Source organism: Calonectris borealis, chromosome 2 (assembly GCF_964195595.1).
Source record: "Calonectris borealis chromosome 2, bCalBor7.hap1.2, whole genome shotgun sequence".
NCBI lineage: Eukaryota > Metazoa > Chordata > Aves > Procellariiformes > Procellariidae > Calonectris > Calonectris borealis.
In genome coordinates this window covers 57,805,269-57,823,049 of record NC_134313.1, presented here as the reverse complement: position 1 = coordinate 57,823,049, position 17,781 = coordinate 57,805,269, and the positions used below count along the sequence as shown (strand labels likewise).

Sequence of the window (17,781 nt, the reverse complement as noted above, 5' to 3'; positions counted from 1 at the left end):
CACCAATGAAGCTAGAGCCTCAAGATGTAAAAGGAAAGCTGAACGCATGCGAGTTGTTGATCTCATGCTCTGTTCTGGATCTAACACAATAAATATTTATGTAGGGACCACCCTTAAGCAGAGCAGCTCCTAAGGAGTGGCAGTAATGACTGTACTGACTTCTAGCAACACTGGCAAAAATATTTATGTTAACTGTATGCTTTTTGAGAGAGCAGGTCTTTTGTCTCATTATGTCTCTAAAACAGGCAGCCTCACTTTCTGCACGCAAATGCAGATGACAAACATTCACATTCTGTTCGCTCCCCCAGTTGTCTCCGAGTGACATTATCTTGGTTTCAAGCCACAGATTTTGCCAAACTAGAACAGTTATAAAAATAGGTTAGGGAAAAATGTCATGCGATAGTCAAGCAAACTCACTCAACACAGCCATTTATTTTTAAGTTCCGATTTCTCCAGAAGGAAGAGTTTAGAGGGGTAAAAAAACATACGTGGATATGCTCTACTTGTATACCTACCCAAGAAATAACATGCACTTTACATAGCAGTGCAGCGCTTCTGCCACACCAGCACTGAAGATTTTAAGGAGGGGAAAAAAAAAAAAAAAGCAAGCCAGGAAGAAAGATGACAATTGCTTTGAGTCAAAGCTTTAGAAGTCTTCATATCCACAATCAGACTAGTCTGACCTGATCTGTTCTTCTATAAAGAATGAATACTGACTGGTATGTCAGGCCTGTTTCACTGTCAGCACCCAGACAGTGAAAATCAACAGCGGCATTCCCCCGTAATTGTACACAATTCACATGGCCTGGGTTACTTTAGGGTCTCGGAGAATTGCATACTATTTCGATTTTAGGGAAATGCTTTAGAAAGGGATTTCACATCACCTGTACAAAGTAAAGAGAGATCACACTACAACAAGCAAAGCCGTACAGGGGTCTCTTCGCACGCACAGGGCTGTGTCGCTACAGAGATGCCAACACAACCCGAGTAAAGCACAGTCGTGTGAGCGACCTCCGTGCAGCACTGAACCTCAGCCATCTCATTCCCAGCCGAGGAAGGACTCCAGTAGCATTAGCTCCGCTTCTCCTGGGCTGTACTCTATTCAGACTAGCTCGTAAAAATAAAGTTTAAATGCTGGGTGTCTCAAGCTTGAGTCTGATAAAAGGTAAGTGGGAAGGAGATGTCTGTACTTTTATGGATGTTAGACTCCCTTAGCGGCAGAGGAAAAGACGACAATAAATCTTCCCTGTTTTTCCCTTCATCCCCATTCATCTGGACCAACTGCTTTCTCCTGAATATGTATAAACATATCTGCACCACTGTGTTTGCTATTTAAGTGCCTTGTACATCCAGTGCCACAACTGGCATCTTACTTTTTAAAGATTTCAAGCCCAGAGGTGATACGAAAAAACGCAAAGAACGAACTTGTAAGCACATCAGTTTGTCACAGTGCACAATCCCCAATGTACTAGCAAAAACACTGCCATTGACTTTGTGAAAGTCAAAAACCTCTTGCTTGCTCCTATATTTAACAATTCTACAGACCATGGCTGAGTGAGAAGTAATAGCCATTTTTTTTTTAAAGCAATGGCAGTGCAGAAGCCAGAAAGATGACAGTTCAGCCTACAGTCAGTCTTCACTCCACAGGATGGATTCGTGAATCCAGCAAGTATTTTTATTTGTAAACCAAACAAATTTTATACAGAATGAAGTAAACGTGGAAATGCTTCATGCCACTTCTGCATCACTTTTCAGACTGTGATCGCACATTGACAGTAAACATACTAGTACATTACTGGCATATGATATTTGTGCTCTCTGCTTTTGCATTTCCAGTCTACAAAGAGGCAGTAAGAAATGGTTTCTTTTAAAGAAGCTGCAACTGACCCCACAATTTAAGAAGGATGTGAAGGTCCTTGAATGCGTCCAGAGGAGGGCAACACAGCTGGTGAAAGGGCTGGAAGCATGTCCTGTGAGGAGCGGCTGAGGACTCTGGGTTTGTCTAGTTTGGAGAGAAGGAGGCTGAGGGGCGACCTCATTGCTCTCTACAGCTTCCTGAGGAGGGGACATGGAGAGGGAGGTGCTGAGCTTTTCTCCCTGGGATCCAGTGACAGGACGCGTGGGAATGGCTCAAAGCTGTGACAGGGGAGGTTCAGACTGGACATTAGGAAGCATTTCTTTACCGAGTGGGTGGTCAAACACTGGAAGAGGCTTCCTAGAGAGGTGGTCGATGCCCCCAGCTGTCAGTGTTTAAGAGGCATTTGGACAACACCCTTAAAAACATGCTTTAACTTCTGGTCAGCCCTGAATTGGTCAGGCAGTTGGACTAGATGATCGTTGTAGGTCCCTTCAACTTAAATAGTCTAGTCTATTCTATTCTGACCACATGATGCCTCCTTTTTTTCCAATATGGAGTCAAAAAGCGTGCTCAATACATCATCAGTAAGTAAAGTCTTGGTAGATGACAGAACTGCTTGCAATTCTGCTACAAAAGGCGCTTCCGTTCTGCTGCACTCCACGCCTCTTAACTCCTGCTGTAAGAGCAGCAACCTTGTCTCAGTCTGTTTCTTTCCCTGTGTGGACATTACACACAGCAAGTCAAAAGCAGCAGCTGGATTTGAGTTTAACATCCATCCCCTACAAGTTCAGCTTGTAAGTGTTTTGTTTGGGGTTTTTTGGGTTTGTTTGGTTTTGTTGGTTTTTTTTAAGGTAGGCCCGCATTGCTCATTACCATTAGCAGCCATAGGTCCCTCCTGATCAAAAAGCTTTTCCAAATGCACCTCCGGACTCTAATTCAAGTTACGTCCCTACTCGTTCTCTCATGTGAGTTTTTAGGCATCTTTTCATTGATTGTACAAACCTGATGTTATGGAGAGCATCAGGCATCAACTACTGACCCCCTGCCTGGGCCAGGAGAGTTAAGAAAGTGGACAGATTGCAAGTTAAGGGTCACAGATAAGGGTAACATCTCAGACAGATATGGGAACATTGTAAGCACATTTGAACTGCTGGTATTGCAGATATCTTTAAAACAAACAATTGTTGCCCACAGAAACCTTTCTAATAAAATGTCTGTTTTAAATTGCTGCTTGTTCATAATGTCACTAATAAAGAAGAAAGAGACTGAAAACAGTGTGACTGGTAGTGGCTTCTAACAATAACCCAACAATCATAATCCTCGACTTGAAAATGTTTCCATTAAAAAAAGAAACATGCCCATATACACATGCACTTATCTATAAAACAGTTGTTAATCTGCATTTACATGTGCAGGAGACCATAATTAACTTCTTTAAAAAAAGCCACTATTTAACATAAAATACCGGTTATTTTTATCACTGGATCTTTTCAAGACACAGCTTCAGAACTGTTTCTTAAACGCTTAAAAGCAAATAAAGGAAACACGACTCGTACCTGTATCAGGCATTTACTGACATCGCTAGCACAGAGCGCCTTATTGCAGCCTGTTGATGACTGGATCCACAGCAGGAACAGGAGGAGAGTGACTGTGGGCGCCGTGATGTACTGCGACCTCATGTTTCCTGCAGGTGAGCAATTTTCACAGTACTTCAACCAGCACTGAAATAAAAACCAGCAACTGAAAAGGCTATTGGAACACAAGTTAAATCCTACTTCCCTTCCCCCTTGCATCTCCTTCAATAAAGATTAATTAAAAAAAAAAAAAAAGTGGGGGGAAAGTGGGGGGGAAAGTGGGGGGGAAAGTGGGGGGGAAAGTGGGGGGGAAAGTGGGGGGGAAAGTGGGGTGCTTAACAACAAATCCAACCCCTCCTCCCCCAGCTAACTTGTTTATTTGAAGCTTTCTGCTATTGCACCTTTGGATTAAAACGGCAATAAACTTAAGGTGAACAATCTCAAGTTAGCAATATCAAATATGATACCCTATAAGCAGTGACGATAAAAAAACACCTCAGAAGAGAAAACCCACCAGTGAAGACCTAATTCTGTAAATGCATAAAGCAGACAGAGAGGTTTCACATAGCATCTCCGCAGGCTAAAGGTATGCCTAGGTGTCTAGGACCAAAGCTATACAGCAACCTTTTACGACGTGGAAGGTAAGTTGCCGCGTCATCTTTAATGTAGACAGACGGTTGTTTTCATACCGACAGTTAGATGCCCCATAGGCTTTCAATTCAATCACAAAGTTGTTAACTTCTTTTTTAAAAAATACTTCTTTTTTATTAAAAAAAAAAAAAGCACCAAAGACTTTGAACAACGTATTTTCAAGAGCCACGCAAGCCTCTCAACCGGAGAGGAGCATCTGCTACTTCAAACAGACAGAACCGGGTTTGTTGACAGCATTCCACCTTTCTCCCTTTGCGAGAAGCCAGCTTCTCGGCAGGTGGTATTTGTTACGAGCACAGCAGGGTTAGCGGTGTGCCAGGGAGCTCTTACTTGTGCTTCGCATGTGAACCCAGGCGAAAGAGGACCCTATTGCGCTAGGCACCGTACCAATATATAATAAAAGGCAGCCCATGTTTGGGCAAGCTTACAGTGAGCCTGTATTGTTCTCACAAGAGGGAAAAAAATGCTAATGGGGCACTGCATTTCTTTCTGTCGGTATCTAGAAATGTTTTTCTGCTTTACGAACCAAAAACACCAACGCTCTCAATGAGCAATATCCAACCATAAAAAAGTAGAAAAACAAGCCAACGTGTTAAATAACGCACGATCTGCACATTTAAAGCCTGTGTCAGATTAGTCTTTCTTACAATGCTTATTAAATGCTTCTGAATCTCCCCGTGTTGGGCGCACCGCCATCTGCACCCACGCAGGACTGGGAGGGACCCCCCGCAGCACCCGGGGACACGCACGGAGAAGAGGGGAGCCCTCCCTTCGGCGGGGGGTCACCGCTTACTCTCCCCGCTACCCACCGCGAAGAAAGTTTCCCTTAAACTAGAAGCGGTCCAAACCCACACCCGCCGGGCGCTGCATTCCGGTGGGCCAGGGGCAGAAGCCAAGGCAAGCACGATGCTTGGCTGGACGGGCGATCCAGGCGTGTTTTAACACCGCACCGCATCGTTTCGACAGCGGGCCGCGCTGGGCTGTTGTATAAAAGGCTCCCGAGAAGCAGAGCCGGAGCGATGCCATTTCCACAAGCACCCCGCTCGGATGCACTGGCGCCCCGGGCTGACCGCCTTCGTACCCCTTCCCTTCCCCGGGCTCCCCCCACCGCTCCGTTTTCCTTTCACCGACCGCTGCTTCCCCAGACTTTTATCCGGCATCTCCCCCGTCCCCCCGGAGCACGACCCCTGCCCGCCGCCCCTCCGCTCCCGCAGCCCGCCCCGGCGGCACCGGCTCCCCCCAGCCCCGGCTGAGCATCGCTCTCCCTCACCGGCGGGCTCACACCCGGGGCGGAAAAGACCCACGAAACCCCTCCGGCCGATCAACCCGCGCTCGGCTCCCCCTCCCCGCCGCGGCTCCTCGCCGCCTGCCGGGAGGCCCCGGCCCCGAAGATGGCACTGCCAGGGCCCCGGCAGGCCGGTGACAGGGAGCGCACCCCCCTGCCGAAGCGGCCCGGGGCAGGCGGGGCCCCGCACGGGGAGCGCCGCCGAAAGCCGCCGCTCCCGGCAGCGGGGGCCCGGCCTCCTCCTCCTCCGGCCGGCAGGCAGGCAGCGGGGCGGCTGCGCCGAGCCGCACCGAAACTTTCCTTCCACAAAGAAGCAGCCGCGGCCCCGCCACCGCCTCCTCCCCGGCCACCGGCTCCATCCCGCCTCCGCCGCCCGCACCTCTCCCTCCGCGCCCCCCGCTCCTCCGGCGGCTGCCTCACCGGACGGTGCCGCGGGCCGGGCACCCCCCGCTCCGCCGGCGGCTCTCGCTGCTCCGGAGGCGGCGGCAGCACCAACCGCGCGCCTCGGCCCGCTGCTCCCCCCTCGGCCGCAGGCAGCGCGGAGGCGGCGGCGCGGCCTCGCATCGCCCCGCCTCGGGGCACCGTCAGGCGCCAGGACCCTCCCCCCGCCGCCGGCAGCGCGCCCCGGGACCCTCCGCCCCGGCGGGCGGCGGCTGCGCGGAGCGGGGCGGGGGGGAGGCAGCAGCCGGCGGCTGGGGGCTTCGTGTTCGGCCCTGCCTAGCGGGGCGGGCGCGGAGGGGCAAGGCGGGGGAGCCCGTCTCTGGGGGGGCTGCGAGGGGGCGGCAGGGCGCTTCTTCCGGGGTGGGCGGCTGAACGTCCCCCTTCCCGCCCGAGTGCCAGCAGGGGGAACGGCGGAGGCCTTGCGGGGAGGAAGATCAGCCCGGGGGGCTGGGAAGAGAGGAGCGGGGCGCAGGGGTTTCGCCGAGTGGCCGCTGCGGGGCGGGGCGGGCGCCTGGGGAAGCAGCTCCGCACCGGACGGCTGCGGGCAAGGCGTGAGGAAGGAGAAGGGGAACCGGGGGGGAGCGCCGGTGGAAGCCAGCGGGCTTTGCCGCAGGAGGCAGCCTGCTGAAGCGCTGAAGGGGAACTGGCGGTAAATTAGCAGAAGCTGTCCCGAGAAAAAGCCGGCGGCGGAGGGGCTGCGCCCCGCCGAGCAGGTGGGTCGGAAGCCCCGCCGCCGCCGGGTCGGGGGAGGGCGGGGGCAGCCTTTGGTGAGGAGGGGACCGCGGGCTTTCGGACGGCCTCGCTCAGGATCTCAACGACACGGCTGGCTGGGGGGTTCGCCCTCCTACGTGCCCAGCCCCAAGGCACCAAGGTAACGAGTTCGGTCCCTAGAAGAAAAACGCAGGAGGAGCCTGGCAAGGTACCCAGAATCCCGGAGCAGCCCTCGGGCTTCCCGGGAGACAGCTAGCCCCTCGCGAGGGGAATACGGCCTTCTCCCCAGCCAGCTACTGCTGTACTTCGTCTCATCCCTCCTTCTCCCCACCCAACTCGCACCCACACGAGGGTGTTCTTAACAGCAAAGTGGGTATCATCCAATAGAGTTAACTTGGAAAAAAAATGCACGGCTGGAACAAACCCTGGATTCACATCAGAGAAGCCAGGAAATCATTGTCTAAGGGACTGACACATTTGGACAGTCCTCTCTCTTTGAGCAACTAAATTTTTACAAAGTTGCAATTGAAAAACAAAAATCTGTTTCACAGACCCTGATACTAGGAAATCATCTGTCCTTGTAAAGAAAACACAGGCTAACTGTAAGAAACATCAGTCTTCAGATCTCCTTATAAGATAGGACTACTGCCAAAATATTTTTAAATTATCACAAAAATGTTCCTGCTGATAATTCCAGAGGATGAACTTTTTGTGTTACAGCAAACACACTTGAACCCCCCTCTCTTCCCATCCCTGCAAGACCTGTGGGGCTGTGCCTGCTGCCATGCGGGGCACAGAACTGCCACAGCACCCCAACGCCATGGTGCACCAAGTTCCAGCTATAAATCCGTCCAGTCTCCTCCATCCCAAGTATTTTTGTCACCTGCTTCTCGCCTACCACAGCCAACACTCCTGCAACCCAGTTTATCTTTTCTGTTCTTTATGAAATACTCTTGATTGTTCATATCCCATACTTCAAAAAGTCTGTCTTAGGTTCTCCCACTTCCAGGTACGTACGTTACTTTTTATTACTCTAAGTATCTGATGGAAGTAAACTCATACCCACTTACTAGTTGTTAACACCTTGCAGCTTTATCCATTTTTTCCCTTGTCTTTTTAAGCAGATACTACAGAAATCTGTACTATTTTAAAATTTTATAGCTACTTTCAGAAGAATATTTTACTTTCAGAAGACTATCACATTTGCATTTTCCTCAGTACACCTTCAATTCTGAGTGATGTCAGGAAGATATTCCTATATAAAAGCAGGAACAACTTCTCCTTCCACTGGTACCTAAATTAAAAGTGGAAAGAAAAAAGTTACAGGGCAGGAACTACATATTAATTGGTTTTACTATGCTTGAGTTACTATTACTTTATTCTTGGTTGGAACTAGCAGTGATGCGCAGGTGGGAAGGAGCCTGCTGTCCACAGTCTCCTGTTCAATGCCCGTTTGCTCTCCATCACAAGAAGGGTACCCTGGGCGTTCATACCAGCAGAAGGAATAAGTACTCTGTAGTAGTTCCCCTCGTAATTAAAAATCAGTTCAAACCAAGTACTTTAAATCTCTTTTCTGGGTAACCAGGTCTCTTGCTTAAGCCCCATTTCTTTCACAAGTAATTTCACAGACATCAGATCCCAAGCATTCTTGAATAATTTATGGACTAGAGTGTAACAAATCTTTTTCATGAATATCTGTAACCTCCTACTAATTAATAATTAACTGTCTGCTCATTAACAGTGCTAAGAATAAAAAAGCATTACATTTCACAACACGGGAAATTTTTTTAGTTTCATTGAGCTTCCTTACATATTTCAGGAATGCTAAGATTTGATATAGCAAATGTTACAATATTAAGAAATTCCAACTAATAACATGACCAATAAAATTTATTAAACATTATATTTACAACTATTTACATATCCTTCCATAGATTAATATTAAAATAGACAATATACAATTTAAGAATTTTCATTCAAAGGCATTTTGTTGGAAAAAATAGGCTCTATTACGAGACCACCATATAAGAGCAAAAGGGTTTTTTGTTTTACACAAAAATATTTTCAGTATAGTAAGTCATAGGTATGGCATTACAACAGCAGACTAATATGAAATATGATTTTGTAAATATTACAATTGTTTAGGTATCAGTTACTGAAGTAAAGAAGTTAGAGTTCTGTGAAGCATGCAATACAGTTCAGTTTAAATTCTTTTACAGTTATGGTGATGAAACAAGCAGCTAAATCAAACACATGCCATACAAAAAAGAACTGCCAACCAGGAACACACTACACTTAATAAAAACTACAACTTTGGTCCAATAAAACATTAGACAAAAACAGTTTTACAGTTAAAATATCTATTTTATACAGGTTTGAACATTAATTACAAGACTATTTACATTTGCACAATATGTATAAAATAAATTATTTAAAAATGAAGACAATATTACATCTTTTTCCAAAAAGAAAACTGTACAGTAATTTACAAAATATAATAAGATTAATAGACTATTTTCCTCCAAGTCTGACATCTTCTTCCACAGGCTTTTTCATCATTTTTCTGTGGGAGTTCAACTGTTACTGAAGTTTCGTAATACAAAGCTTTATAGCAGATTTAAGTATCTTTTGTTTTTTGGTGGCTGTTTTAGTTATTAACAGCTTCCAGCGCTGTTAACTCACCATGTTTCGTCATCTTTTTCAGCAATAAGCTCTAAAGCTATAGGCAATTTTAAAATACAGATAATGGCATTTACTGTGAAACTGACTTTAAAATTAGCATCCATCTTCTGTGTTTGAACAAGAGCCCGTGCCACACTCCTCTGAAGGAACACCTGAATTGTTGACAAAGGTAGTATTCCATAGAATTAAGTGCTCTGTCTTAAAAGAAAAATACCTTTGTGTATCACTGCACCTCAATTTCTAGTTGTCCAAGGGAAAGGGTGAGCCAGAAGATGCTAGTTGTCATATTGGCGTCAATTCAAAGTCATCATTAACATCAACAAGAGGAACGTAAAACTCCTGAATTTCATAAATGCTGATTGATTTGTATGTAGCAGGATCAAGTTCTTGTAGTTTAAGCTGCCACTCCAGTCTCTGTACCGCATTTAGAGCCGCTGCTTCATGCTGCTGCCTCATCAAAAGGCACGTCTATTTTAAAATTGAGAAAGTTATTTCAATATTTGAAAAAATATTGCAACAAGTTTGAAAATAGGAAAAATATCTAGGAGCCTCTCCGGTGGTAGTAAGTAATTTCCCCACTATGTATTTAGAAATTTGCAGATTATTCCATTAAGCTATATAGCAACAAATATTTAGTTTTTTATACTGCTAGACCCTCCTATATGTTCCCCTTAAAACCTCTACAACAGCCTACGATACTGCATACAAATCTACTATTTATTCATCTCATCTTCGTAGTGACATTAGAGGTTTTTCTTTTAAAGTGGAAAGACAAAGAAGTGTACCTTTAATTTGTCAAACTTATCATCAACGTCCTGTAACCACGACATAAACTGTCTTGCATTAAATCGATCCCTCACTGATGTTTTGCTGTCATCAGCCTACAAAAAAAATTTTATTCAAGCTGTAAGTTATTTGATGATTCAGTCTTAAACATACTTTAAAACATAAAACCTACTTTGTGGGACCTTCATAAACAACGTTTAAGATGAAAAAATAAACTCTGAGTCGAAGTATCAAGGTATATATGAGCATATATGTTGACCACCACTTTCGCTGTGAGCCAGCTGCTCACTAAAAATGGGTATTTTCAGGTTCTCTCAAGCTATTTACTGTAATCTATTTTTGAAATATAGAGTAGGAGGCTTAAAGATTTATGCCTTAAAGTCTTAATCAGTACAAGGCAGATCGTTCCACAAAATTGCTATCTCTTTGTTCTCTTTAAAATTCAGAAACAAATTAAATGAATATTCCCTCGGGAAACACAGAAACATTAATAAAGGAAAACTTAAGCAGCCTGACTTAACTGGTACACAAGTATTCAAAAGCAATAATAAAAAAATATTTTAACCATCAAAATCCCCAAAAGGAGATTAAAAAAAGTGAGCAGACATGTCTTAATGTCCTGCTCAATGAAATAATTATTAAAAAAAAAAAAACAACTATTTAATAAGGATTTGGAACGTCACATCTGCCCATCGTGAGAAACTAGATACTCCACAGAGTCCTAAAGCCAGACTACACCAATTTAACATTTAAGTAATAATCACTAAATAGAACAAGCTGCTATTACTTTTTTAGGAAAAAAAAAAAGACACTGTAGGAATTTGTACACTGAAGCAATGGGCAAGAACAGGAAAAAGACCTGCAACGACTGAATCTCTAGAAAACAGCTGAGATTTCAGGTATCAAGGACAGCCAAACAGGTTGGTTTTAGAAAGAGCCCTCAACAACACTGATCTTGTAACCCTGAGCTGTAGGCATTTAGGTGAGCTGTGACCAGCTAACAGTCTGTTCACCAGAAATGGGGCATTTTTCCTCCCCCATCTTTGGTTTCGCCTGTGTGACTGCAAAGTACGGTTCTCAAGGTCTGCCCAACATGTGCAGCCATAAAGGCATGCTTCCAAAGACTCAGAAATCCCATAGAAACAGTTCCGAGGTGATAATTTTCCTGCAAAATAAACTATATCTTTGCTTACAAATCTTTCCCAGCTACTTGCTCAAATACAAGAAAAATTTCATCAGAAATGTTTCTTCATTGTAGAACAAAACTAAGAGTTGCTAGCAGGGTAACAAGTGGCAGAATGCATTGCAAGAGAACTTTTTCTTATGCATCTACATTCTTCCCATGAAGCAAATGTAAATCAACGCATCAAGTTGGTAGTTTAAAACATGGATTTCAATTATAATTAAAAATACATTTAATACTTTGCTGAACATTATGTGCAACATTATCATTTTCTAAGAAAAATTACCACAGACTGAAACAGAAAGCTGTTGAGGTAGTGAGGGGGAAGGAGAGGCATTTTACTACTATCATAGTTATCACATAGATGGTCAAAAAAGCTGCAATACTTGAGGGGGGGGAACCCCCACAACAACTTCCCCCCCAATAAAGATTCCTTTTGTTTCACAGAATTCAAATATAGAATCAGCTTATTTAAAATCAACTGTAAAATGTTAACTATAAAAATGCAGTTATATGCATCACTCGGATGTATCTCAAATTTCTAAAAAGCTCAGGGCCTCTAAATTGGGGCAGGAAAAAAGCAAAGGACATTCTGAACTTCAGAACTAACAATGGTGATATTTGGACTGTTAACAGAAGAGAAAAATCTCATTTTTGTCCTATCAGTTAGATTTACTAAGGAAATGATTTAAAAATTTGTCGGTATAAAGCTTAAAATGGGAGAACAATACAGTCTCCATAAAACTGCTATCTCCTGCTGAATCACCTCATTGTGCATAGCTCTAGTTCTTTAAAGATGGCTAAAAATGTAGTAACTGACTGAGGAAACACTGGAAGCTGTAATAATTCTATAAGGGGCTCCAGAACTAAAGTAGAATTCCACATTTGTCAGAAATGTAGGTGTTTCATTTTAAAATGCCCAACATCCAATGCATCAACATGTTTATTACATCCGTAACATCAAATTTCTTCCTTGCATTATGTGCTCCTCACAGTCATTGAAACAGGTTCTGAATGCTGTTTCCATTTTTGTTAGTTAGCAGTTCATAAAATACCGACACCATGAAATTATATTCTCTTAGAGATACTGCTGCAGTATACCTCTGAGTGGTAGTCCATAAAAGGTAAGCAGATTATAAAGTATACTGCTCATTTTAGGTTTTAATTAGGAACTAAATACCAACATTGAACATGTAAATAACATGGCGCATGTAAATAATACGGAGCTTGGGGTGATTTGAAAAAAATAATTTCATCTGGTAGCATTCAACATTCACTGTGGGTCATCTGTTTTTTATGGAATAGTTCTAATGACTGCCGTATAGAGAGGAGAAAAGTATTATGTGAGTATCTCCACAAAACATTTCCAAATTTCATGGACCAATCTCATCACTTCACACACTACTGCATTCCGATTTTCTGGACTAGTGACAAAAATGATCGTATATTCTGATAATTTTTTTTTGTTGTTTAAGCTATATTTGTAAGCTTCCAAAATATGTTCTAATTGAAATTTGATTTCATAAAACCCAGCAGAGTAATGTTCTCTTTTTATCCTTCTCATAATTTCTGGAGGTGAAAGAAAACCACACGTGGTACAAAACAGAAAACCAGTGTACATATACCCATATCCTCTTGCTATTGTATACCCAAATGAGGCCTAATCAAAGTAACAATCCATAATGTGGAAAACCCTAATTCCAGACAAATCAATGACAATTTCAGTATGGGAATAGAACTCTCTAAAAACATCCCTTTTGAATCAGGCTAGAAAGACCTTTTTGTTTTAAATTCTGAAATACATCTCTTTACCTGAGCATCCAGAGGCACATTATAAACCTCAGCATCCAGCAGAACAGTGCAGGCACTGAATGGTAGTGTTTGATTAGCTAGCGTTCTTGCTGCTCGATAATGAACACGTAGAACTTCTTGTTCGTTAGAAACAATAAGCTTTTCCTAATTGAATAAGATATCAACACATAAATATCCATTTGGTTAATTAATTAATCAGTTTGATTCATAAAAACATCCATTCATTCAAACATTTCTTCTTAGGGCTTACACTTTTGAACAGTGTGAGAAATGGACTGGTGAAGGGAGAAGCGGTTGTTCATCTAATCAAATCCAAAATTTCAATTTAATGATGCAGAGTGTTTCCTGAATGACACAACTGAAAACACCTTCTCCCCTGCCACCACTGTCGGCTGAACATCATGCCCAGATTTTCCACTTCGTGCTACTGCGGCAAGTTCTAGCTAATGAAGAAGGTGAAAGATGAAAGGCATGAGGAGCATAGGGTTGGGATATAGGTTTGTGAGTCTTGACTGTATTAAGATTTTTGTTACATGCTTGTCATGCCAGGCACAATGGCCAAGTAAACTGAAGCAGAAATATAATTTGCAGGATAATTTAAATAATTTTTAATTTTTTTTTTCTTTAAACAACATGCAGGAAACTCCATAAATCCATAACTGAACAAGGATTCTTCCTGAACTGAGACAAGAAAATACAGCTTACTTGGCCAAACTTGACTTACAGTTGGATAAAGTGGATTTGATTTGAAGAACAGTCTATCTGAGCAAAATAACTAAAAATATGCAGAATTTTGTAAGACATAAAACAACGTATATGTCTGTTTACTGCTCTGCAACATGACGACTCTAATTTTTATCAAAAGAAAAGAAGGTGGATTATAAAAAGCTTGGAAAACAGAAAAAGCAGCATCTTTCCTTTGGTTACAACTAATTTCTTTTCAGTCAGAACTTGACTGAATTTGAACCACGTTTACATACTTTGTCTTGTTATTTTACACCTAGCTTTACACTAAAATACCGAATTCAAGTAAAATCCCTCCCTCAACTGGTTGGTTAAGCCACACTGAAATCAACTTAATCAAAAAACTACCACATCAGGTTTTAATGAGCCAGCTGCTTGTATAACTGTGTGGAAACCCTTAAAATACATTTTATGTGAGAAAGGGGGCCTGCTTGTGTCCAAGGAAAAAGGTTTGGGCAACCTAAAAATAACGAACACTCTTAAACCAGGAATATTTTCTCTATTTCTGTGTTCAAATTTAGTGAAACCTACAGATGTAGTTTTAACATAATTTTAGGCAGTTTTTGCAAGCAGAATATTGCAAATAATGTTTTAGTCTTAGAGCCACATGTGTCTTCTACCAATACAGAATTTACTCTTGCTTCAATTCTTTTAACTCAGTCAATTTGTTTCTGAAGTCTACAACCATTATTAGCTTTGAAAACTAGAGTCTGCAGCTTTCTTCCCACTCCCCTGGGAAAAATGTGGGCCACATCTTAGAGCAATTAACAGGAAAAAGCTGCTATCTTACTGACTTAAGTATTCTGCTAATAGTTCTCCAAACCATTTTTTTTGTATTTACAAGTTTCTCCAATTCATAAATTTGGGTAGAAGGCAGATTACTTCTAAAGCATTGTTAAATTGAGCAAAATATAGTCTATCCATTGAAAAAGAAAAAACCCTAAAGCTTAAAGTTGGGAAATAAAAAAAATAAACTACTTCAGTCTTACCCTTTCAATACTGTGCTGTAAACGTAGTTTCATCCTTACAACCTCCTGTTGTTTAAATAGCTCCTTAAGTGGGTCCGACAGTGAGGGAGGTGGTGTAATCTGTGGAAAAAGTTTTATAAATAGTATAGTGAATATGTATTTAACATATGTTTAACATTGCCTGTATGATTTGAGCATTTATTTTAAAAAAACATAAGCAAGGTATTTTTTAGGGAAAATACGAGCATTTTGTACATTCTACTAATTATGTGACTTCAATCCATTTCCAATAAAAGGTTTTAAGGATTCTTTACCATAAAGTTAATAAACGTGACTGAAATGGCATTTCAAACTGTTTAGTGCTTTTAACCAGCCATTTTCAGCACGCCATAGCTGTTCTTTAAAAGGGCTATACATTAGAAGATAGTAAAAATACAACTTGCTTTCAATTTTAAAGACTCTTTAAAGCACAGCTGTTCATTTTGAGAAGTTAAAAACTGCCTAGCCAAATACAAGAGCAAAGTAAGAAAAAGAAAAATATTGCTTAAAAAAAAAGTCACTTGATATATTTATACAGTGTCATTGGCATTTTGTATGGCACAAAAGATAACCAACCATATTCCAAATCTTACAATCATGCAGAACACAGGCAAGTACAAAAAGTACACTAGAAACCCAGGCAGTGGCTTGGAAAAGTGTTTCCTCCTGTCAGTTATTCAAATAAGTTTTTTTAAAAGCTTATGCCTTTAAAAAAAAAAAAAAAAAATCGAATAGACTTGAGTCATCAACACTGTTATTGATGGGCTGTACTCTAAACATTTTGCATTTTTAGTCAATTATAAGTAAACAACCGGTATTACTGTCCTGAATGAGCTGTATGACAAACACTGAAAAGGCACCTGGAGCCCTCACGGCAACTGCGGAAATCAGATTTTTCTTGAGAAGTAATTAATAAACATCTTGGGAGTTTTAAGTCTCCACCCAAAGTTTACTTTTCTCTATGCAAGTTCTGTCTGACAGTTCAGCATGGTTTTTAACAACTGCTAGATGTAAGAACATTGATATTGCTTTGGAAAGACTCATCAAAACTAAATGAAATACTGCTTACTACCACTGATGCTCAGAAACCACAGCTGAAATACATATCTACAGGTATCATACTCTACCTTGTATCTAACACAAACACATAGACATAAATAATTCTATTCAATAATATGGATCCTGCAACTGTCAAGAAATAATAAATCCATTATGAAAATATGGACACATTGCTTTACTAGTATCAATCATGCCCCTATACGTTCCAGTAACAAAGTGATTTGTCTACCAGAAGTTACTCAATTATTGTTATCTTGGAAAATTATTTCAGGACAATTTTTTCCCCAACTGGAAGTTAGCCAATGTCTTTGGAATTAAAGAACATACTGAATAACTAATTGCGGTTCATTCCTTAAGTTATTATTTGGTATAAAATGACATTCAACTCCTTCACGTTTCAAACTACTAAGCAAGACACACTTCACTTCTCTCAATGAAAACGGTTTGGCTCCCAAACCAGTGAGTAACGTTTATGGCATATGCCGTTTTGTATAAGTCATCAGTATTAAAAACAAACACACACAACAAAAAACCCCAAACCACAACACCTACTGGAATAATCTGTCTCGATCATAATGGATTTCAGGGTGTTTAAGTTCAGCCTGAGATATCCTGCAGTCTAATTTTGCCTGGAAACTTTGCATTCAGGGCACAGTACAACCGTGCTGCCATAGTCTTTCGGACAAGATGCTTGTAGTAACACCAAGCCTTTATTTAATTAATTTTACTAAACCCAAAAAGACCTCTCAAAAATTTTGTTAATAGAGAAGCACACAGCATAAGAAGCAAGACAAACAATCTGTCTGTAAATATTCTTTGAGTTTATGCAGTTAAGTTATCCAGAAATAAAAATTTCAGAGCTGGCGAGCACCCATATCACCTGAATAATTTCAAATGTTATTATAAAATGTTATTCCTTTAAATTTACAGACCGTTTAATTTTGCAACAGAAATAAGAATCAACACCATAGGAAATAACTGGAAAGGACTTCATTATCTCGACAGCGAACTTGTGTGGACTTTTATTTGAACATGTAAGAGAACGGCACCTCTGTGAAGCTGCTATGGCACCGCAGCTTTTATTAGAAGTCTTTTTCAGATCCCAGAACTGTTTTATTAGATTACTGCTTTTGCCGATCAGCCACATACACATTTCCTAACCAACCCCTAAGACGAAAGTGACGGTTCCACCCCGCCCGGCAACCCGCACGCCTCCGCACCGGCGCCGCTGGCCCCGCCGGGAGAGACGCGCCCCGAGCAGCAGGCGGCGCCCTGGCGCTGCGGGCGGGCGGGCGAGCCGGGGACCCAGCCGCTCGCCCCCAAGGATGAGGACCCCTCAATGGCGGTAACTCTGGCCTTGCCACCGAGGCGGGACCCCCGAATGCCCGCGGAGCCATTATTCTGCGCGAGCACGAAGCGCCAGCAGCGCGAAAGGCTGCCTCTGCGGCAGCTGCAGGTTTTTACAGAGATCGCTACTGCCGCTGTGTAAACTTATGAACATTTCACTCCGGTCAGTCCTATGCTATCTTCTGAAACATAAAGCTAAATATAGGACTGAATGTGTTTACATTCGTTCATGAAATTATGAATTTTTTCCTCTCTTCTCAGAAACACGCGAGGAAAGAGCCTCACATCCTTCAAGTCTGCAAAGAGGACTGATGAGAGTCGGCTCGCACCACCTGCTGGAACTCCCAACTTGCGAACCAGCACTGGATTTGGACAAAGGAAGTAAACCTTCTGGTCTCAAAGCAAACTGAAGTTAAAGGTTTCAAGGCAAGAACAGCCAGAGGAGTCTCTTGGATCTTCTAGTCAAAGAGATGGTTAGTAAAGAGACCATGAAAAGTGTATAGGGAAAAAATGAACACGTATGTTGGACTTCCAAGAACAGAGCATGAAACCGAATGCCACAAGGAAAAGGTAACCTCAGTTTCTTGTATAACCAGAATAAGTTATCGAACTAGTTTCTTAAGGGCCCAGACTCCATACAG

General features: G+C 42.4%; 2 protein-coding genes across 10 annotated transcripts in view; both read right to left on the bottom strand.

Annotated features, from left to right (window-relative positions):
- The window catches only part of TWSG1 (twisted gastrulation BMP signaling modulator 1), a 28,480-nt gene extending 20,352 nt beyond the window's left edge, over window positions 1–8,128 (bottom strand). The window contains exons 1-2 of one of the 5 annotated variants that reach the window (XM_075142072.1): window positions 7,591–8,128; window positions 3,415–3,579 (exon numbers count right to left, since the gene is read on the bottom strand). In XM_075142072.1, coding sequence (XP_074998173.1) covers window positions 3,415–3,537 — 123 coding nt within the window. In that variant the 5' untranslated portion in view covers window positions 3,538–3,579; window positions 7,591–8,128. Of the gene's footprint in view, window positions 1–3,414; window positions 3,704–5,788; window positions 5,892–7,590 lie in introns of those variants that run through there. The other 4 variants (XM_075142070.1, XM_075142073.1, XM_075142071.1 and 1 more) reach the window with 4 other exon arrangements.
- Window positions 8,129–8,392: 264 nt separating this feature from the next.
- The window catches only part of ANKRD12 (ankyrin repeat domain 12), a 72,116-nt gene continuing 62,727 nt past the window's right edge, over window positions 8,393–17,781 (bottom strand). For 4 of the 5 annotated variants that reach the window (XM_075142063.1, XM_075142066.1, XM_075142065.1 and 1 more), the window contains 4 exons: window positions 14,717–14,815; window positions 12,984–13,127; window positions 9,988–10,083; window positions 8,393–9,670 (listed from right to left, as the gene is read on the bottom strand). In XM_075142063.1, coding sequence (XP_074998164.1) covers window positions 9,485–9,670; window positions 9,988–10,083; window positions 12,984–13,127; window positions 14,717–14,815 — 525 coding nt within the window. In that variant the 3' untranslated portion in view covers window positions 8,393–9,484. Of the gene's footprint in view, window positions 9,671–9,987; window positions 10,084–11,001; window positions 11,154–12,983; window positions 13,128–14,716; window positions 14,816–17,781 lie in introns of all 5 variants that reach the window. The other variant, XR_012672369.1, reaches the window with a different exon arrangement.